Raw genomic sequence first — 23,141 nt, 5'->3', positions numbered from 1 at the left:
CTTTAGGTTATTTTGTAATTCATAAGAATGCAAGGAAGGTACGCTACGTAACTCGTTTTCATGAAAACATAACAGATAGAGAGATAATACTTCAGCCAAAAGGCAACAAGAAACAGTTTTTTTTTTAAATAATAATTGATGGATGGTAGTACCCAAAACATTACGCCATGGAAATCCTTTAAAACAAGCAAGAACGTCACGTTGGACTCTAGAGTCAAATGATAGCTACTGAATAATAATAATAAATGGCATCTTTGCCAAATTGAGAAACCATATGTTAGCAAATTCTAGGCATTTGCCAACTCAAATTATATAGATCACCCACTTCTGCTCAATTAATACAATTATTTCTGAAAAAAAAACACATTTATATATTGAATTAAGTTAGGAAAAACATAAGGGGTATATGTATATGTACATAAGGTTAATAAACTAGTAAATGTGTCGTATGTTTTACATAAGCCCAAATTAAATGTTCAATAACTGAGATCAGTCTTCCCTTATCGGTTATTATCATCAATAATGTTGTTTGGATGAACGTTTTCTAAATTGAATTACAAATTGAATTCAAAATAAATTATCTTGTGTATGAGTTTTTTTCCTCTAAAAACAGTTCCACACAAAATTTAGTATACTTTTTTTCAAAACAATATATCATGCACGTAACCGTGAAAACTAATTTACTAGATAAGTGATATTCATTAAGGAACCTATTTCTTCCAACATAAGATTTTTCATACACACCGATCAAACTCTCACCAAGTAGTTAAGAAATCCAAACATCTACCACTTGTGTCATATTTAACGCAAAAACTTCCCATATTTATTTTTTAATCAAACGCAAAAACTACTTTTGCTTACTTCTAATTAAAACTTATATTTTGTAACCAAAAGAAAATTAAACTTATACTTGAAGACAAAAACTCTTACCTCATAAACTTCTATCTAAACATGGAATGAACAGTTTCAATATTAAAAAAAGAAAATAGATTTGATGCACTTTTTGTACATGGTGCCACACCACTTTCATCTTTTTGTGTCCATTTGTTATAGTATAGATAAAAACAACAGTTCCACTCCAGAAAGTGGCTCAAAACTGAACGCAACCACATTTCACATTCACCACCCCTTCACCATGTTACTCCTTAATGCAATAGCGTAATAAGCATGCAAAAGAAAGATGATTCTTGAAGCATACAATAACAGAAAGCATGCCACAGAAACAAAATGACACAGTTATCACTTATCAACTCACATTAAAAAACAAAATAAAAATCTCTCAAATTTCCAATTCCTCACTCATTGAATCCTTTGCTTCCATACTTGAACAACACAAACATATCCTATTTTATCATCTCCATCATTATACATTGTTCATCCCCTTAAGAAACCTTTAACCTCCTCACATTTTTTTATTGAGTTTCCTTTCTCCAATCCTCTATATAAACCATCCCCTGCTCTTTCCCTTTTCATCCAACTTCCATTCAATTAATACATTCGAAACAAGTGAATTGCTTCCAAACAAAGAAACATGGAAACTAAGAAACTATTGTTGATTGTTCTGTCCATTGCTTTGGTTCTTGAAGTATCCGAGAGCTTCGATTTCCAAGATAAAGATGTGTCCTCGGACAAAAGCTTGTGGGACTTATACGAGAGATGGAGGAGTCACCACACGGTTTCTCGGAACCTTGACGAGAAACAAAAGCGCTTTAACGTGTTCAAATCAAATGTGATGCATGTCCACAACACTAACAAGATGGATAAGCCTTACAAGTTGAAACTTAACAAGTTTGCCGACATGACCAACCATGAATTTAGGACTACCTATGCTGGATCAAAGGTTAATCACCACAGAATGTTCCGAGGCACGCCACGTGGAAGTGGAACATTCATGTATGAAAATTTTACCAAAGCTCCTGCTTCTGTTGATTGGAGAAAGAAAGGTGCTGTCACTGAGGTCAAGGATCAAGGCCAATGTGGTTAGTTAAAAAAGTTATTATTGAGAATCTTCACCATCACTTTGCATTCACACAGTCAACAGTTTGACACCATCTAATCAAAGATCGGACGACTCTTTGTTACGAGCAAATTTTTTAAATATTTAGAAATTCAATTCACTTACTGACTACATAAATGCATATGATTTCTGACTGCAAGTCAATCTATTTTCAAATAGTTATACTAGTCATTATTAATCATATTCATAGAGCTTAACCTAGATCATATATTTTTTTTTTTCACACTATTATGCAATATAGCTTTTTATAACATTGTTGTTTGTGATTAATGTCCTGTATAGGTAGTTGCTGGGCTTTTTCAACTGTTGTAGCTGTTGAAGGCATAAACCAAATAAAGACAAATAGGCTAGTGCCTTTGTCTGAACAAGAGCTTATAGATTGTGACAATCAAGAAAATCAAGGATGCAATGGTGGGCTAATGGAATATGCTTTTGAGTACATCAAGCAAAAAGGTGGCATAACAACAGAAAGCTATTACCCTTACACAGCAAATGATGGATCATGTGATGCAACAAAAGTGAGTAAAGATGCTAAACTTCTATTGAAATTTTTTAATATAATTGACATGCAACTTTAGGAACCTATGATTCAAAAATTATTCATGTTGCAGGAAAATGTCCCAGCTGTGTCAATTGATGGTCATGAGACTGTTCCGGCTAACGATGAAGATGCTTTGCTCAAAGCTGTTGCCAACCAACCTGTATCCGTAGCCATAGATGCCGGAGGATCTGATTTCCAGTTTTACTCAGAGGTAAAAATGAGAATGAATCCTCTCTATTGACACAAGAGAATAATGCAATCTAAACCTTCAAAATAAAAAAGTAAAAAAAGAGATGGAAGAAATATGCTATTATTAGCAATCAATTTTGAAACTAATGTGTATCTTAATTTTGTATACACCTATTACAGGGAGTATTTACTGGCGATTGTGGTAAAGAGCTAAATCATGGTGTAGCAATAGTAGGATATGGAACAACCGTTGATGGAACTAATTATTGGATTGTGAGGAACTCATGGGGAGCGGAATGGGGTGAACAAGGTTACATCAGAATGCAAAGGAATGTATCTAACAAGGAAGGACTTTGTGGCATAGCTATGGAAGCTTCCTACCCAGTTAAAAACTCCTCCAAAAATCCAGCAGGACCTTTATCATCTAACAAGGATGAGCTTTGAATGTTTTACATCAAAATTTAGCTTTCATCAATGTTTGATGTTGTTTTCTAGTATGTGTTGCAAATTACATCATTACCTTATGAACTTTAAATATTTGAATCTTAGATTTGATGACAACGTATGATTTGGATAGTTATGCTTATATTTCAAAAAGAAATAAATGTTTCAATTTGATTCAACTGTTAGCAATTTATCATGTAACTTCCCTCATTCCCTGCAACCATTATGTCTTAAAACATTCATTCAAATATCAATGGTTCAAATCTAAGCAAGTATATTTTCAAGAATTTAAGTACTGATTAATTCCATTGTAAAAAAAGTACTGAATAATTATTTTGTAGATCACTTTGTACATACACCATTACTTAATTATTTTGTAGATCAAGAACCAGTAATGCTTTCCTCCAAAGGCTAATCTTGATTTTGTGATCAATATGGTGAGCTTTAAAATGCTATTGTGTCGTAGAGTCAAAGTCTAAAACAAAGTTTGATGAACAGATGAAAAGAACAATTGGAATTTCTTATTTATTGTTTAAAATATTGTAAATGCCATCCATACCAGAGCAGATGTTATTTTTAACATAAAATTGGGTTACCATAGTGCAATTAGTCTAAACTCTAATCATTTTGCTTTGCTCCATTCAATTTGGTGGAGATAAACAAAATGCAAATCAAAGCATATGGAAAATTTTGCACAAAGCATTAGGCAGGTTACTACTTTGACAGAAAAACCAGTAACAGGGGGACAATACTTGTACTCATAATTGAAACTAATTGACATCTTAATTTCATATGCCACTTGAGTTTTCCTGGTGGTATTGACTTGGGACCTGGTACCAGTGGCGCAGGCACCACCCAGCTAGGCTGGGCTGTAGCCCAGGCTCTACTGCTGCTTGCTTTGTAAAAGGCCAGCCCAATGCCATTTTTCCTACTTAAAATTATTCGAACATTCACTCGGAAGAGGTCGCGGAAAGGGCATTTACCTCCTAATTTTATTTAGCACGCTATTGGCATGTTATATTTCATCTTTCTTATTTAAAATTGTACTTTTGTTGAAAAAATGACGAACCTATTTTATTTTGATTTATGAGACTATTTATATATATTATGTCACATATGAATTTGCGATAAACTTTTTGCCCAGGCTCTATAAAATTCCTGGCTCCGCCACTGCCTGGTACTGTGCTCCTCCACGAGGTCTCAGGTTCGATTCTCTCCAATGTCAATTTAAGTGGGCTAATTTAGCTTCTTCAAACAAAAAAGGGATTGTTTACTGGTGTTTGTTTGAAGAACTCATGGGAGCAGAATCAGGAGAACAAAGTGACATCAAAATACAAACGAATGAGTGGTGTGACAAAGAGTTTCATGCAAACAATGACTATAACTCGTCATTTATTCAAATATCAATTTTCAATCCTTAAGCACCAAAACATAAAAACATCAATTCAAATATCAATTGTTCAAAAGTTTCAAACTTCAATCAGTAAATTTAGAAGCAATTGGAGTTCAGATTACAAAATGTATCTAATTTGATCACTTATTATTTATTAGCATTAAAAATAGATGGCTGATAAAAGCCAAATATATGATGAAGTTGAAGCAAATAATCATCCATAGCACCTTATGGGATCATTGCAGCCCTTGTCAGCAGACTGGCCGAGGCCTTTGCCTCCACCCTTTTCCAAATATTGCTGATGATATTCCTCTGCTCTATAAAACCTCTTTGCTGGAAGAATTTCAGTTACAATCTTGTCCTTATGTTCCAACTGTTTAGCTTCTTTTGATTCTTGGGCTAAACGAGCCTGTGTTTCATTGTAGTAATATATTCCTGATCTATATTGTGCACCCACGTCACCTCCCTGACAATACATATATATATAAAGTGAATTTTCAACTAAACCAAACTACATGACATGTTTTGAGCAAAAAAAAGTAAAAAAACGTAAATATGCAATCAGTGGCGGATCTTCTCAAGAGCCCATGGGAGCCATGGCTCCCCCCAGGTTTCGTATTTATACTATATTAGTCACATAATTTATCATATGTCACCAGTGTTGTAGTGGAAATTGAAGGAGATATGCTTCAAGAGGGCGTGGGTTCGACTCCTCTTGTCTCCTTTTTCTGCATATTTATAATGCATTTTTATTTTTATTCACAAAAAAATACTTGGCAGGACTCACAAAAAAATACTTGGCAGGACTCGAACCAATGCTCTTGAGATAGTTTTATGCCTTGCAAACCATTGCAATACATTTCAATTTGTGTCTATTTTATGAAACAACTTGTATATATAAGTTATCATTATTTGGCTCCCCCTACTTTTTTAGTCAAGATCCGCCACTGTATGCAATACATGCTACCTTAGTGTTAATTTATGTATTTGGTTCAAAATTTAACCCAGATACATCAACTTTTGAAGATTAGTTGAATATCTTACTTGCTATGTTGCATAGGTACATATACAATAGCCGATACGATACGAGTACAGGTGATACGAGTACGGGTACGAGAATACTTCAATTTTTTTAAAAAACAAGGCGCACGTCAATAAAATCATGAGTTTGTTTGTATAATACAACATAAGAGAACTAAATTTTCTTCAATACACAACAAAAACATTACGGTAAAAATTTAAAAAAGTCAAAAATTAAAGTCGGTTATAACAAAAAAAAAAAAAATTATATGCACGCATAATACTATACTATCACATTAATTAATATCTAAGATAAAGATACAATTTTCATTCACAATACAATAGAATAATGAGCAAATATGATATACCACGAGTGTACCCAGTGGCCGGTACCGGTACTTCACATTTTTACAAGTACACATGGTTTAGAGGTTACCTGGCGATTGAGGGTCGTGGGGTCATGTCGTGACCAAAAGAGATCCAAGAGATTTGTATAAGGACATAGTTTCGGGTCAAACTGAACCCGAACCACTTCGACATGATTGGTGGTTCCAGTGCACACCAGTTTGTAGTTAGGATCCGGTGTATGACCCTGTGTATATCCAACCTCAGTCTTCACCACTCCCACAATTCGCTGAAAAGCAAGCTCCACACCCCAGAAACAACCCGCACCAAACTCAGCAAACTCGTGATCCGGGTTATCCGGAGTATCCAAATCCGGGTCAAAAGCTGGGTTGTGGTTCCCGTTTCCGCCTTCACTTGTAGCCATTGTAGTTAGTTTTCAATTTCGATAATATGTGACACTGAGGTGTTAACTATATAGAAATTGAATTTAATTATTACCTTCTATAAAGAACAAAAACCGTTTTCTTTGACCGATAAAGAACCATAATTGTTGAAAAATGAACTATGCTTGTAATATTGGTTGGGTTCATTTTCACATTGTTTTGAGGCTATCAATAGTTTACCTATCTATTTTGGACTTTAGAGATGCAAGGAAAAATTATTTTTGACTTAATAAAAATGTCATTGATCCTTCTACTTTCACCATCTTTTGGTGATTTTTTTTTGTGCAGGCCCTACTTTCCAAAAAAATTGTCCAATGTGCCCTACATTAAAAATAAATATCCAACATGCTCTACTTTCACTTTTGTCCTTACAAAGCTCCATCCGAGATGACACCATGTTCCTTCATGATGGCTTCATCTCAGATGGCACCATCCTAATTTTTTTTTTCGATTTTAATTTTTTTTGGCTTATTAATTAATACCTCATTTAGGATAGCTCCATCTTAGTTGACACCATCCTATTAGGTTCTTTTAATTTATTTATTTTTTGTTTATTTTTTATGCTGAAAATTTATTAAATAAATTTATTAAATAGAAAAAAAATATAAAATAACATAATAATATAGATTGATATATTAGGAAAAAAAATAAAAATACAACAAAAGCACTATTGGCGTGCAAGATTAAAATTAGGGCAATTTTTACGATAGTGACCCTCGTCTCGACACAATCCACATTTTCTTGGAACCTTTTCAACTTCATTCATTTCGGTCCTAATGCGAGTGGTATTTGGACGACCCTTTTTGGGTCTTCGCGTAGACAAATTCGGACAAATTCGGGAAAAGTTCAAATCCTACATATGCGGGCCAATAACTCTGGTGGTGAACTGGATTGATATATTAGAAGAGAAAAAAACAAAAATACAACGAAAGTACTACAGCCGTGCAAGATTAAAATTAGGGCAATTTTTGTGATAATGACCCTCACCTCGACACAATCCATATTTTTTTGGAACCTCTTTTATTTTATAATTTTTTTCTATTTAATAAATTCATTTAATAAATTTTCAGCATAAAACTAAACAAAACAAAAAAAAAAATTAAAAAAACCTAGTAGGATGGTGCCAACTGAGATGGAGCTATCCTAAAACAGGTATAAATTAATAAGCCAAAAAAAATTAAAATCGAAAAAAAAAAAAAGCAAGTAGGATGGCGCCATCTGAGATGGAGCCATCATGAAGGAACATGGTGTCATCTCAGATGGAGCTATGTAAGGACAAAAGTGAAAGTAGTGCATGTTGGATATTTATTTTCAATGTAGGGCATATTGGACAATTTTTTTGGAAACTAGGGCCTGCAAAAGAAAAATTCTATTTTGATTTTGGTAGTAAGTTTTCTTTTTTGTTTGATTTAGATCATGCATTTTGTAAAAAATCGCTCTATGTTAGTGAGGCGTTAAAAATTAATATTTATTCAGATTTATTTAAATTAATATTTATTAATTATTAATAAATAAAATCTCTCACAGATCAAAATAAATAAATAAATAAAATCTCTCAAAAAACTATTAATTGATAAAATAATAACAATTAAACCAAATAAAAAAAAGTTGGAACATTGGCTTTTAGAAAATTTGACTTTTATTGTGTCATATGGCTTGGAACAATTAATAAACGGTATGATAAAAAAAATATTACCAAAAAAAAAAAAATAACATCAATGTTGTATTGGTAATGTAAAGTTATTTATAATTTGTCACAATTTTTCTCCAAAGTAACATAAAATAAAATACAGAGGAGTATTCCCTAAGAGGGAGTATCATTTTGAAGACCAACTTTAATAAGTGGTATTAATACGAAAAGACTCTAACACCTTAAGTAAATTGTATTGATACGATAGTGGTAAGAAACCCAGACACCTTAAATAAGTAGTTAGAAATTTGATCTATAACTTTTACATACCGAGAAAACTTTGATTAAGTTTAGAGAATTCATCGTATGTGTTTAAAAGATTTTTTTGACAAAGATAAGCTAGCATTGAATAACGACGTTGACTATTTACTAATATAACATTGTTGTAAAAATCTCCATAAAATATTGTTATAAATAACATTATACGAAAAAGATATGAGTTCATCTCAACATTCAGATTTGATTCTTCATGATGTCAATTTCAGTGGATTAATTTAACTTCTTAAAAAAAAATTGAACAAATTTGAATTTTTTATCTCATTTCCCGACGAAATGATATAATAAGTAAAGAAACATATAATTTTTCTTTTTCAAAATGATTATTTGTTAGGGGAAAAAAATTACCTATAAATATTTTTTGAAGAAACAAAAATGGAATATATTACCAACGACAGAGGAACCTTTTTAGCACAAGGTGTACTAAAAAGGCCACTCCAAAAAACAATCTGTCATATTTACATAAGTGGTCAGTGGATACCCAAACATAACAAGGGGTCCGACCACCATCTCTGAGAACAATACACAAAAGAGGCATTATTTGCCTTCAACCACCAATAAGAATTATGCTTAACCTTTTAATTTCCAAGAGATCTAAAGTTGGAGTTTGGACATTATTGAACAGTCTATTATTACGTTCATTCCAAACCTGCCAAATGCAAAGAAGCCATAAGAGTTGAAGGAAAGATCGGCTCGCACTCGAACCGCCAAGGTAGTATGTAAACTGAACGAAATGGTCCTGAATGCTATGAGGTTCCACACCTGAAACGCCAATCCAACGTCTGACATGCTGCCACAAAGTGCCTAAAATGTCACAATGAAGAAACAAGTGCACTGCAGACTCTGCCTTGCCACAACCAATCACACACAAATTCGCCTCGGTTGGAATAACGCCTCGATTTAACGGATTTTATTTTGTTGGTAACTGTTATACCCTAATTTTGGACCTAAAAATACTAACTCTATTCTTCTTTTCTTGCATTACAAGTCATTTGAACTGTCTCTGATCAATTACTCCTTCCTCTGCATTTTATTTCAATGTTATTTGCAAAATTCACATAGAAGGGTATTTTAGTCATTTCCTGCATTCAACTCATTTTAATCTGTGAAAATTGTTTGAGTCTTTTAATTTGGTTTGTATAAGTCCCTGTTTCAATTCTATGTCAAAACCCATTTCAAAAATTGCATTTGAAGTCATTTTGAGTCAGTTTTGCCCCTAGGGGCATTTTAGTCTTTTCATGTGTCAAAACTCTGTTCAAATCTTAAAAATTGCCTCTGAGTCTTTCAAGTTGGTTTAAATAAACTCTTGCTTTAATTCCTTGTTAAAAATCCATTTTAAAATTTCATCTGAGTCATTTTTAGTCGTTTTAAGCCCCTAGGGGCATTTTGGTCATTTCACATAATATTTCTGTTTCATTTTAATCTGCTTTGTTGTTTTTATCGTCTCGCTTTACGTTATTTTCCAATTTACTTTTTCAATTCAATTTTAGTTTTAATTTTCATTTCGGTCCTTGTACTTTTGTTATTTACATTTTAATCCCTTTTAAGTTTGTTAGAGTCCAAGTGCCATGTGTCCAAATGCTATTGGTCCTTAAGAGTTTGTTACAAGTCTAGTGCCACATGTCCCACTCCAATTGGTCCAAGCTTACCATGTCATCTATAAATAGGTCAAAGTCATTGGTCAAGGTCAATTACAACTAATCATTTCACAAAAAACTCCAAAAAATTACAAAAGTTCATATTTATTTTTCTCTCAATTTTCCCTCTCCTCTAACTAACTCTCTCATCCCTAACCACCTCCATCACCACCATAACCAACTCCCTAACCACCTTTAACCACCCCCATTCTTCATTCCACCACCATAGCAACCTTCTCTCTCCACCATAACAACCTCCTCCACCACCCTAACAGCCTATCACCGCCACTATTAGCGTCAACATTCACCACCAAATTCAACCTCAAGAACAAACTCAAATCACTCCCTCACCGTCACAACCGATTCCAGCCATAAACCCTCCATTAACGACCTTCCTTGTCCTTCCAGAAACGGTTGTCTTTCATCAAGCAAAAATCTCCGGCGACGGCAGTTTAGGATCGAAACGGTTAATCACCGATTCCTCAACGTTTCCATTCAAAGAAGCTAGCGCAAACCAGTTTGAATATCGCAGAATTCAACGCGGATGAAATTGAGAGGAAGGTTCAGAATCAATCGCGACAGAAACGGAGAAGGAAACCGTTCACACCAGAGCTAGATCGAACAAGAAGGAAAAAAAAGAAGGAACAAGAAAATGGAACAGAATTGAAGCTGAAGCAAGGAGTGCAGAAGACTGAATCTGAATCGAGGAAAAGCGGTCCAGCATCACAAATTACTCAAGTGTTCGAACGTGAGCAAGAACAAAGGGAGAATCGAAGCTTTCCGCATCAAATCGTTCATTTTTCCGATCTATCTCAGGTATCGTCATCTTCTTTCTTTTAATCCGATCTATGATTTGTGTTGTGCTTGAAATCATGGTCTCAAAACCATTTTGTTGCTACGTCGTATATGAATCAATCGTTCTCTGTGTTCTTGCATCGATTTTGAGCTTTGTGTGAAGTATTTGTGTTCGTGGTTTTGCCTTTGTGTCTGTATTCGTTTCTGTTTGATTCTGTTTCCGTTTGAGAAGAGGAGAGAAAGTAGCATATTGCTGTGTTAGGATGAAGAAGAAGGAATGGTTCAAAAAGGATGAAGAAGGAGTACACGCGTGTTCTTTTGATTAACCCCAACCCATGGATCTAACCGATCCATTGTTTTTCCTACCCAAATCCAACCCGTTTTCACTAATCCTACCCGCTCCAGGCCCATGTTTCTCTTCTTACTCTTCAAAATCACTACAGTTTTTCTGTTTAAACCACCCACTTTTGCTGAATACACCCTCACCATGCCCAAAACGTTTTAAAAAAATTCCACAAAAATTCTTGGTTCTTTCTTGGCATTTTCGTGGTGTTTTTATGATAGTCCTGTACTGAAAAACTTAGGAAAAAATATATGTGTTGGTTTCTTGCGTTAATTTTGAAGTTTTATGTTAAAAAATTGTGAAATTTGTTTGATTTCAATTCCCATGTTCGATATGTGTTTGTGATCCGTGATGTGTGACTTTGTGATACCTCTTTACTGCTTAAATGTGTATGCCACTGCATGTGAATATTTTCGTGCTTTATTACTTGTTTCGCAAGTTTTGTGCGTGAATAAATAATGTGAAATAAGCCTAATTTTTGTCTTAAATGCTTGGTAGTGTATATTCCTTTAATCCTCTTTGTGAGAACTGAATTGAAATTCTTTGGGAACCCTTTGAAATATGAGGATTATAGGTCATATTCAAGCCTTGCATTGGTGATGAATTTTTAGGCCTATTTCACATTATTTTTGCTTGTTTTTTTTATGTTGATTTTCTTACTTTTGTTATGATAGCTTTGACTTGCTTTATATCTTGTGCTACTAACTTTTTTTGTGTTTCATGTTTCATACATCTTAAGCATTCCATATCTCATCTCTTTCTCCACTTTAATTTCTTGCAATTTAATTTGTACCAAGGCTTAGAATGTAAAGATTTAGGAGCTCTTGTAATATTTTACTTTCATGCAATTTTAATTTCTAGCAAGACCATAGAATGTAACTAGGGCATGATGTAATAAGGACAATGGACTCTAATGATGTACACCGACACAAGCACCGACACATGCACACACATCACTTTAAGTATATAGCTAGAATATGCATGTTTAGATGTATGTTTAGGATTGTATGCTTAGATGAATGTTTAGGCTTTATACTTAGAAAAATCATTTTCCCAAAAAAAAATATATGAACAAACTTCACTCAAATCTTTTTCCTAATAAACCTTGGGATCAAAATCCCATTGTATTTTCCCTTTTGTTTTCTTAATCAAAAATTCAATGAAAATAATCATATTTGACTTCTTTTGCAAATGGCTAATTCAACCCCACTTTTTACAATCTCATGCCCTTGAGGCCTCTTTCTATTCTTCAAACTCCAATTTTCAAACTTAAAATCAACCAACAAAAACAAAAACATTTTTTGGAAGAGAACTACGGTGGATTTGATCCCTTAAACGGGTACGTAGGCAAGGAACAAAATTCCTTCAATTCAAATAAAATAAAAATTCAAACACATTCTTCTCCCTCCAATTCTTCACTTAGAAAATTCTTAGGTTTAATAATATTTTCTTTCAAAATAGCATTTAAAAATAAAGCGCGCGCGTAGAAATTAAAGACGGTTCCTATAGGATACTATAGTCGTTATGGGTGCCTAACACCTTCCCGTAGCGAAAACAACTCCCGGACCTCAATTCTCAAGGGTTTTGCTTACTTTTTCCCTTCCCAAGAAAAAATGAGATATCACCGGTTAAAAGGTTCAAACTTAATCAATGTTTGACACCCGAAAACCAAGATAAAACAGTAACCTATTTCGAAGCAGCCGCCAAGCAAGAATAGAGACCTTCAAAGGTACCTGTTTATGTCATATGAGATCCTCGGTAACGTCAACAACATGGTGAACCAAATTACCTATAAATATTAGATTTTTTTTTTAAATAAAGGGGCAAGCCCCACAAACAAAAAAGAACAAAAAAAAACTAAAACTTCAAAAAAAAACCTAAACTTGGAACACACTTAACAATCCTAAAATCAGAGGTGAGATGAAGACCAAATTTTACAAAACCATCAACCACTCGGTTAGATGCACATGCACTTTATTTATGCATTAAAGAATGTAATTGTTTATACCAAAAAATAATTATCTTATTAGTCGAACTCGAAAAATAGGTGATTGAGCAATCAGGTGAGGCCCCCTCAGTCGAGTAAAGGATAAACGATGCTAGGACAATCAAGCTAGGAAACTGATTCTTTCTCTAGGCCACTAACTTAAAACGTGTGTCATTAAGGGCCAAAAACATAGTGGGACTAGACAATGACGTGAAACCTAGAATCTCTACTCTCAACACTAATAATTGTTTTGAAGATTGAGGGAGAATACATGATCTATAATGGAGCTTTGGAAAAAGGGGCATTGTCAAACAAATCATGCCAAGGAGAGGACACTAAAGATGAACGTGGGGCACCACAATACCGCTCAAAGGGAGTTATTATGCAAACCCATGAAAATTAGCCAAATAGATGTTAAGCAATGTAGGTCAGATTGTTTGGCTAATAGATAATAGTCACACTAAATATTATGTTCATACATTGGAATTGACATCCAACCAATCAAACAAACTTGTTTTTGCAATTCTATCCATGTATCTTTTTGCTTTTATTTATGTATTTCTTGGTGTAGCTTAAACTCAAAAATAGTTATACCTAACACGCAACTTGAGAAGTTAGATAACCTAAAACTGCGGGGCAAAGTTCCTCTTCGATGTTAATTGTAACACCCCGTTTTCCCAACATAAAAATTTCATAATAAAAATCAGAGTAATTCAACTTAAACGGAATGTCACATTCTTTTTCTAAAAATATAAACTGAATAAATAAATATTTATCCTTCAAAATCCAATATCATATTATTTTAAACTTCGCAGCGGAATAATTTCAACAACTTAAATAATCTTTGGCACAAGGGCCTCAATATAAAATCTCATAAAACTTAGTTCAACATCAACTCTTGAAAGATTCATAAACTAATACGTAAGGAACAGAAAGTAAAGACATAATCTCATCTCGTTACGTATCAGAGCACCTAAGACACACTTGTGAGGAGTCCACTCACGACCGCAACTAATCTTGATTACCTGCAAGTTACCCATACGAAGAGCAACATTTTCAAGCAAAGGGGTGAGATTTCACCACCAACAATATTAAGCATATAATTCATCAATCACATTTAACAACTTAAACTTCATTAACTAGTATCATTAATCTTCCTACATTAGTCATAAACTTCATCTTATATTATCATAGTAAATAATCATAAACATCATATATCATCTTAATCATAACATCATATATATCATCATAAATATCACAAACATCATCGCATATCATCATTAGTAAACAAGTAGCATCGTATCATAAATCATATAGCATCATATCATCAACATATCATAATAATAATCATCATAAGCAACTTCATAATCAATCATCATATACAACTTCATAATCAATCATCATAAACATCATAATCATTCATCATCTTAAGTATCATAATCATTCATCATCTTAAACATCATAACTTAACGACTTGACTCGACTATGCAACTCTTCGTCTTAAATCATCTTGACTCGACTATGCAACTCTTAACGTCTTAAATCATCTTGACTCGACTATGCAACTTTTAATGTCTTAAACCATCTTTGATCATCATGAAAATGCAAATGAATGTGGTACCAATCTAGGGCATAAGCTCTCATCGTCGTGATTGAGCATAAATATACTCCTAGGGCATAAGCCCTCATCGTCGTGGTTGAGCAAAAGCTCCATCGTCGTGGTTGAGCAAAAGCTTCATCGTCGTCGTTGAGCAAAAGCTCCAGGGCATGAGCCCTCATCTTTAAATGAGTATGCATGGACTCAACATCTTACGTCTTAGAAACTTCATGAACATCTATGACATCTTAACAACTTGACGACTTCATAACGACTCGACGACTTAGCAACTCTTATCATCTTAACGTCTTAACATATTAACATCTTAGCATCTTAAAACATCATATATAATTCACATTAATACTCGTATAACAATATCACATTGATAATATTAACAGCAACATGACAACACACAATTAATTCGACATATATCATCGTATTCAAGTATCAACAATTCATCATGCATCTTTGTAAGAACATAAATAATCATGCACAACATATTTTCATGTCAAACCAAGGCTACTGGAAAGATATCACAATTATCAACAACTTTCATGTTTACAACAAAGATCAATTCAAAACAGAAACATATGAACAAAACGCAAAAACATGAAACAGAGAATGTCGTCACTGTACAATTTCGCTAAGACCTCCTTGGAGTATTTTCATCATAACTCAAAAATTAAAAATCATATTCACGTTAAACTAAAGCCACTGGAAAGCTAACAAAATTATCTAAAACTTTCATTTTTACGCTTAAGACCAATTCTGTACCGATCAATACCAGTTTTCATTTTAATTTCGGAAAAGTTGTGCTGAAAGTCCATAAAAATTCACTGTGACCTACGTGCAGTAATTTGACCATAACTCAAGTTCTATAAATCCTTTTGACGTGAGACCAACGGCATTAGAAAGCTAACATCCATACCTACAACTTTTGTGTTTACACCTAAGACCAATTCGGCACCGATCAATACCAGTTTTAATATCAAAATTCGGGCAGAATGCAGATTTTCTCCAAGTTTCACCTAATCTCATGGTTCTAACCTCAAAACTACTTCCAATAATCATCCTATGGATTATCTAAGGTCTGTACACAATTTCTACATCAATTCAACAAGTTTTCATCATCTGATCATCAAATCTCTCTCAAAACCCTAATTCTCAAATTCTCATAAACTCAACCTACAACATGTTAAATCTAATTATCAGAATTACAGACTTAATATTACTGAAAGTTAGTCTCACTCTTACCTTAGAATTATCGATGCAGCCTCTTCTCTCTTCTCTTTGTCTTCTCTTCTCTTCTCTTCTCTTCTCTTCTATTCTCTCTAAATCTTGTTTTCTCCAAAAACTGATCGTACGTTCTATGTCTTTCTAAACCTAACTTCTCTTATTTATAACCCTTAGCTAATTTCTCTTACACCTCAAAATTACTCTTTTCCTCATAATCTTATTTATTTCTACATTAAATATCTATATCTCTCCCACTGAATAACAAATATATTTCTACACCAGATAACATATATATTTCCACACAAAATAACAAATATATTTCTACGCCAAATAACATATATATTTCTACACCAAATAACATATATATTTTTACACAAAATAACAAATATATCTCTACATCAAATAATAAATATATTTCTACACAAAATAACCCCACAACTTAATATTTATTTTATTTTCGAATCTTATTTTATTAAACAATAAAATAAGTCACAATGTCTCATAAATTTCTTTAAAATCATATAAATCACATAAATCTTATAAATCACACTAATCATATAAATATATTCTAAAACTTATTTAAAATAATTAAATAATCGAAACAGGCGTTACATTAATCGCTTGAAGCAAAGAAAATCACAGTTGAAAAAACTAAGGGGCAAAGTTTATCTATTATTAATTATCTATCTAACCTTGTGTGTGAGGTCAATCCGTAGCATAACTTCTCTTTGACACATAAATCGAAAAGACTGCTCGAGCAAATCACATCAAGTTTTTGACATATTTTCTTTGGTTATATGAAATAGGTTTTTTTTTTTTCTTTCTATTTTATTGGTATAAGTTAATACATTCTTTTAAATCATGGATAAAACATGTAAAGGTAGTACATCGTGTATATGATATGTTTGACTGAGTATAAATGCACGTGCGAGCTAGTACATCGTGTGACTTCTTCTTACTTCAATCATAGTATTTAGTGATATATAGGCCTATGGTTCCAATATATTAAGGGTCGAGTATATGATTCAAGTGTATGTCGGTCCACAACCCCTCATGCATGAAGCATGTGAAGGTAAATGCTTGAGCCCTTCTCTGATATATGTGGTTGATAACGGAACTGAGTTTATGTCCTTTTTATCCTCATTATCATCATGTTGGATTTGTAAGATCGGTGTAGATTTATCCGAGCTATATTCCTTTGCATGGCCTTCCTGACAAAACACCTGCATTTTAGGCCTCTTAGGTGAGTCTTAAGCGAAACAGTGCATTACTGAGTCTCAGGTGAGTCTTGTGTGTCACTCCAAAATGTTACGCTCGCTGGTTGTTTCATTACCCTTTGGACAAAGTGGTACCTCATTACCCTTTGGACAAAGTGGTACCTCATTATCCTTTGGACAAAGTGGTACCTCGTTCATTGTGCTACTTCTCATTTCTTGTAAACTTTATATTCTCTCTTGCAATTGTGTGCTTCAAAATCGTTCTAATCTTGCTTGCCCTAATTTGTTTTCAACCAACATTTCTTTTTGCTCTTATAGTATTGATTCCTCTTATCTTTTTGTTCACTGTATTTCATTTTGTTTTTGTTTTTCTCCACATGATAAATAACCCGTCATCAACTTGAGTTTGATGAAGCGAGGGTTGCGAAGACTCCCTCTTTTGACTTTTCCGATCAGCAAATGTGTTATTATTCTTTATAAGGCCCAATGAAAAATGTGAATTCTTGGTTTTTCTAGTGATTCTAGTGACTGTAGCTTATAGGGTAATGTTGGAACAAAGGAATTGATTTAGTGAATTTTGGAAAGAATAGAGAGGGGAAGAGAGAATAGAGAGAGAGTGCAAAAATATACATGTTGGCTTAACTACTTATAACCTTTATTACTTGATATACATAACAAGTTACTTGTTATTCAAGCTAACTTCTAAAACAACTTCTATAACTAACGAAAACATATAACAAACTGCATTATTATTCTTAACAGGCAATGCTGACTGACAGTGGGGTTAGATCACTTGTGGCTAAAGATGAGAACTGTGTTATACAATGTTAGACGCAATGATAAAAAAAAAAAAAAAATCTTGAATGTTTAACTAGTACTCCCTCCGTTTCAAAATGAGTGTCGTTTTAGGCTTTGGCACACAGATTAAGAAATAGAATGAAATAATCATTGGATATAACGCTTTTACTAAACTGCCCTTACTTTATAAGAAAAAGACAAAATTAAAGTTGCATTGAAAATTGTGTGAGAGAAAAGTTGGAGAGGGTAAAGTTGGAAGAAAAAAATTAAAGTTGTATTGGAAATGTAAAGCGACACTCATTTTGAAACAATTTTTTTTGGCTAAAGCGACACTCATTTTGAAACGGAGGGAGTAGTACGTACTAATTTTAGAGATTCTTTAGTCTAATAAACTTCACTAATTTCGTTTATATATTTTGAAACATTTGATGTTCTCATCTTAAAACTTTTTGAGCGTGCTTTGATTGTTTCCTCCCATTCCTTGCCTTGATTGATTTGTAAATATTTATCTTTAACAAAACATTTCTTTTTTAAATTTGAATTTAATTTTGAAAATATTTTTTTGGGTTAGATTTTAAAAGAAATTAGTAGTCTCATTCATGCATTGGTTGTTATCAATCTGACAAACCAGGCTTCACTTTCACATGCATCATTACCTCCACTTTACCCAATCACATGAAAAATGCATTTTCAAAACAATAAAGACAAATCTTAATTAATATTATTTAATAGATTTTAAATTAAATATAATAAATTTAACAGATAAATAAATAAAATATTAAGCTTTAAACCCCAAAAAAATCTATGACCAATCTACGATACTTTCATATAAATAAATTTACATGCAGTATCAAAAATATATAGAAAGATTTAGTTATTACGAAATAAAGTTGCATGAGACATGACAAGTTGGTTTCATTCATCCTTCAAAAAAAAAAAGTTGGTTCCATTCATATTTGTGTTTCTACAATTTATGATAACGCATGAAGAATTAACATACAAAGGAAGAAGAAAAAAATCACTTGAACCAAGAATAATAATAATAATAATAACTTTTTTGGAGGGAAATAACAACTAAACATAAATAAAAACAAGTTGAACCAAGAATAATAACTAAACTTCATTTTTTGAGGTTCTACAAGGTATGTTAATACTGAATCGAAAATTGAGGAACAGAAAACAACTTTAACCAAGAATATTAACTAGACTTGAAACAACTTACAAAATAAACCCAATTCATAATTCCCATCGCAATATTTGCATGAAAAACTAACATCATTATCAAATTCATCAATATGCCTCCATGGTGAATGTTTCTTCACCATCTTTACTGCCCCACCACTGCTCTGACATGTGCTAGAACAACACAAAGACAATTCTTGATTTGGAATCACCACCGAATTTCTCAACCACATGCTTTTAATAAAAGATTTCACCCTCTTTCTGCAACTCACAAGATTAATGTAGGTTGAATTTTTCAGTTCACCAAAGAGATCAAACCCTAATTTTCTTCCTTCTCCATCGTCAGAGTTAGCCATCAAAAGCATAGAATAAACATATTTAGCTTCATGATGACCCCCTAATGCAGCGTTCTTCACATTCTCAAAACCTAAATTCACCATCAAAGTGCTAAAATATTGCACCATTCCTTCACGATAAATAATCTCTAAATTACCCATTTCCCTACAACGACTCAAGAACGCGGTTTCCTTTTCATTGGTGAACCATGGAAGTGGAATCAATGGAAATTTATCCAGTGCTGCATGTTGATAAACATGAGGATCTTTTGAAGCTTTATAAAAATCTTTGCAACTCAATGTGATTTTGAATAAATCAGCCATTGAGAAAGTTGCAACCTTTCCCACTATATTTACGAATAACTCGTCTGGTAGAGCCTCTACAAGGCTCATGGGTATCTCATTGATTTCTTTATTGGCACTTGACAAAGCCATGAGAATAAACTTTTTTTTGTTTTTTTATTTTGCTTTTCTTCAAAGTATGGTTTATTAAATTAAATATTGGTAACGTCTTTATATATAGGGGACAATGAGCCATGAAATTGAAAACAAGATATTACCAGAAAAATAAAATAAGAATTTGTCCAAATACAATAAAAAACTATCCTTGATATGAGTGCAAATTTAATTTTGAGAAAAAAGTAAACATTAAATTTGGAGATTTTTTTCCCTTGAAAAAAATTAATTTGGGAATTTTTTTAACAATTGAGATTTTCATTAAAAAAATCAATAAATATATGAAAGGATATATTTATATATTTTTTATTTAACCAAAAAAACATTATCTTTTTCTATAAATGTGTGAGTATGTATATATTTTTGATTCGGAAAAATACAATATGAAAGATGTTGATCAATGTCAATAAAACATCTTCCATATTGTTCCTCCTTTCATTTTGGTGCCCTTTCTTTAGCATCTTTGCTCTTTTCTTACAAAATATTGTCACTGATTAAGACAATGCTTTGATGAATGTTGCTTAAACAGTTTTTCTAAAGTCAATTGCTATGTTGTGTCAGTATCACATTTACAAAAATGTTTGAGCAAAATGTATGATAGATTGCAAAGTTAAGGATCTTAACTCTAAAGATGGGAAAGAGATCAAATCTAAAGATGTATGAAGACTGTCATGGATGCTTGGGAAGCTATAGTGCAATCTGATACAGAGTAAGCATCTGCATAAACTTTCCAACAAAATTGGAATGCGTGGAAACAACTATTTCCGGACTAGTAAAGGAGAAAGTTGTAAGGTATTAGACTAACCGCGTCACACTTGATTTGAGGCCCATTGATTTTGGAGGCCCGACTTGGTTGAGCTGCTTGCGCACCCCCAAGACCGGGCCTGATCTTATACGAGAGCTAACCAATGACAATGACTGTTATCTCCTCGTGTGTAGGCTAGAGAATCATTTCAATGAGGTCAAAAACTTTCTCACTTATAATTGACTTGAGCCTGCACCTCCCGATAAATAGATGATTATGCAGACATGAGCTTTCTTATTGCATAGAAATATAAGTATATGGTAGTTCTACAATCCTTCAAAAAAGTTCGGTCGAAAACTTTTTTCTTTAGGTGGTGCACCATGCGAAAGAGACTGAATGTGTCTTCCACATGTGAATGATAACCATTTTATGATGGAAAATTTTTATTTGTTTTTAGTTTATATCTAATAATATCGTTGTTTGTGTGTAAACGTAATAACTTTAATTTAGATTACATGTATATCTAAAAGATGGGTGTCCAATTCCTCCCATGTATGTATTATGGGATCGTCGTCGTATAAATGATGCAGAGCGTAGATGAATCCATAAGACGGATAGTTATCATGAACTCCGACATGCACGTATATCCACTCTTTTTATTCCACTAACGTGTATAAATTATGAACGGTAGTTTTTATGAAATTTTAAATTTTGATTTAAATTAAAATAATAGGCATAGGTATTTCGCACTTTCAACGACACCAACAATATTTCAATGACACCAACAATATAGCAAATATAATACAAATTCTTTTTTTTTTAATGACTCAACAATATAGCATTATTATAGGCAAATTTGTTTAAGGATATAATTGGAAGTGAAAAGACCAGCCCTAAATCATGTATTTCCTTTATGTATAGTAATAGCGTTTAGACACGCACTCCGTGTCCGTCTGTCCGCTCTTCTTATTGTATTAATGCGTATAAATTATGAACGGTAGTTTTTATAAAAATTTTATTAAAATTAATTTGTTTTTTATTAAAATTATAGGTATAAATAATAAAACTATACTTATATTTTTCAATAATACCAACAATATAACAATTATAACATTTTGTCCGAAAAAAAAAACAATCATACCATCATTATATAATATAAATTCTTATATTTTTGAATGAAACAAAAAAAATAGCATTCATGGTCAAAACAATTATACCAGCCCAAAATGTTTTACTTTCTTTATAAATAGATAGATAGATAGATGCCCATGAATAAAACTTTTCTTTTTATATTATCAAAAGTTATTCCATAAAATAAATTTAGTAATCTTGAAATATATACACACTAATATATTAATATATCATTTTGATCAATCCATTATCATCCATATTCATTCCAGTCATCCATTCATATACCCCTACTTCCAACTAGATGCTTTTACGATCAAAATATTTTGATTCAAGAAATTTCTCCCTTACTCTAAATGAAGAGAGATACTACTAACACATTTTTTTTTAAAAACTCTTTTTGGACTAGTTTCCTTTTTTAAAATATGGATTAGCCTGTATTTTCTTTTTTTTCTTTTTCGTTTTTTGTTAACCTTTCGATTCTTAAAAAAATGAGGCATTGGGTCCTCGTAAGCTTAGCTCAGTTGGTTTGGACAATGCATAAAATATGCAAGGTCTGGGGTTCAAATCCCAGCCACTACCAAAAAAAAAATGAGGCACTGGTAGTTCAAAGTTGAATTACAATGTAAGTATTGTATGAAAAAAGATCATTCCAATCAGATGGAATACTCCATATTTATTTAATCTAATTTTGATTACTAAATAACACACTAAAATTTAACTGGGTCACACTATTTTAAAAATGATTCTCTCTAAATTATGCGCATTTGGTTTCAATTTGACACTCATGAAAATAATAAGGGAAATGCTAACAAGAAAATTAAAGAAGAAATTTTGTCTTGGAAATAATGGATTCAATACATTGAAACTTAAAAAAGTAATTTTTTCTACTTAAAATTTATCAATTATTTCCATTTTTGTATCCTTTACTAGTGCCCTAAGTGCACTTGTTAGTAAGAATTAATAATTAGGAAAGCAGCTTAAAAAACAATATATTAAAGAATATGTTAACCGTCTTAAGACTTAGTCTAAACGACAATGTCGATAGTCAAGTAATTGGGCACAAGTGGTAAATGAGCTTCATTAAATGGTAAATTGTTGAGGAGATTTTGAGTTCAATTTTTTGGTAGATTTTTTGTGATGTTTGGGTTGAATATGTGTTAGAACATGCGTTTGAGGACTGGTTCAAATAACTTGAAGAAGATGATGAAAATGAACATGGCGAAGAGTGCACATAAGTTCTAAAGCATGTGCAAGCACATAACTATATGTTCGATTCAACTCCAGCAGTTTTGTCAATTGGATGCAAATGAGTATTTTGGTGAAT

At 32.6% G+C, this 23,141-nt stretch overlaps 3 protein-coding genes across 3 annotated transcripts; 1 reads left to right on the top strand and 2 right to left on the bottom strand.

Moving 5' to 3' along the window:
• Positions 1 to 1,471: 1,471 nt before the first annotated feature.
• Positions 1,472 to 3,370, top strand: LOC146940249 (vignain-like). Its single transcript, XM_085753933.1, has 4 exons — positions 1,472 to 1,979; positions 2,300 to 2,535; positions 2,629 to 2,769; positions 2,928 to 3,370. The coding sequence occupies exons 1-4, from the start codon at positions 1,532 to 1,534 to the stop codon at positions 3,189 to 3,191; spliced, it is 1,089 nt and encodes a 362-aa protein (XP_085610059.1). The 5' UTR covers positions 1,472 to 1,531; the 3' UTR covers positions 3,192 to 3,370.
• A 1,182-nt stretch (positions 3,371 to 4,552) lies between these two features.
• Positions 4,553 to 6,607, bottom strand: LOC146940248 (peptide methionine sulfoxide reductase-like). The gene is made up of 2 exons (XM_085753934.1): positions 6,041 to 6,607; positions 4,553 to 5,050 (listed from the first exon to the last, which is right to left on the bottom strand). Exons 1-2 carry the CDS (start codon positions 6,371 to 6,373, stop codon positions 4,799 to 4,801), a joined length of 585 nt encoding a protein of 194 aa, XP_085610060.1. The 5' UTR covers positions 6,374 to 6,607; the 3' UTR covers positions 4,553 to 4,798.
• A 12,528-nt stretch (positions 6,608 to 19,135) lies between these two features.
• On the bottom strand, positions 19,136 to 19,920 carry LOC146940247 (F-box protein At2g35280-like). Its single transcript, XM_085757970.1, has one exon. It carries the CDS (start codon positions 19,918 to 19,920, stop codon positions 19,171 to 19,173), a length of 750 nt encoding a protein of 249 aa, XP_085614096.1. The 3' UTR covers positions 19,136 to 19,170.
• Positions 19,921 to 23,141: the final 3,221 nt, after the last annotated feature.

Source organism: Medicago sativa, chromosome 3, assembly GCF_051527215.1.
Source record: "Medicago sativa cultivar Bolivia chromosome 3, Bolivia_mono, whole genome shotgun sequence".
Taxonomy (NCBI): Eukaryota; Viridiplantae; Streptophyta; class Magnoliopsida; order Fabales; family Fabaceae; genus Medicago; species Medicago sativa.
This window is presented reverse-complemented; position numbering and strand designations above follow the sequence as displayed.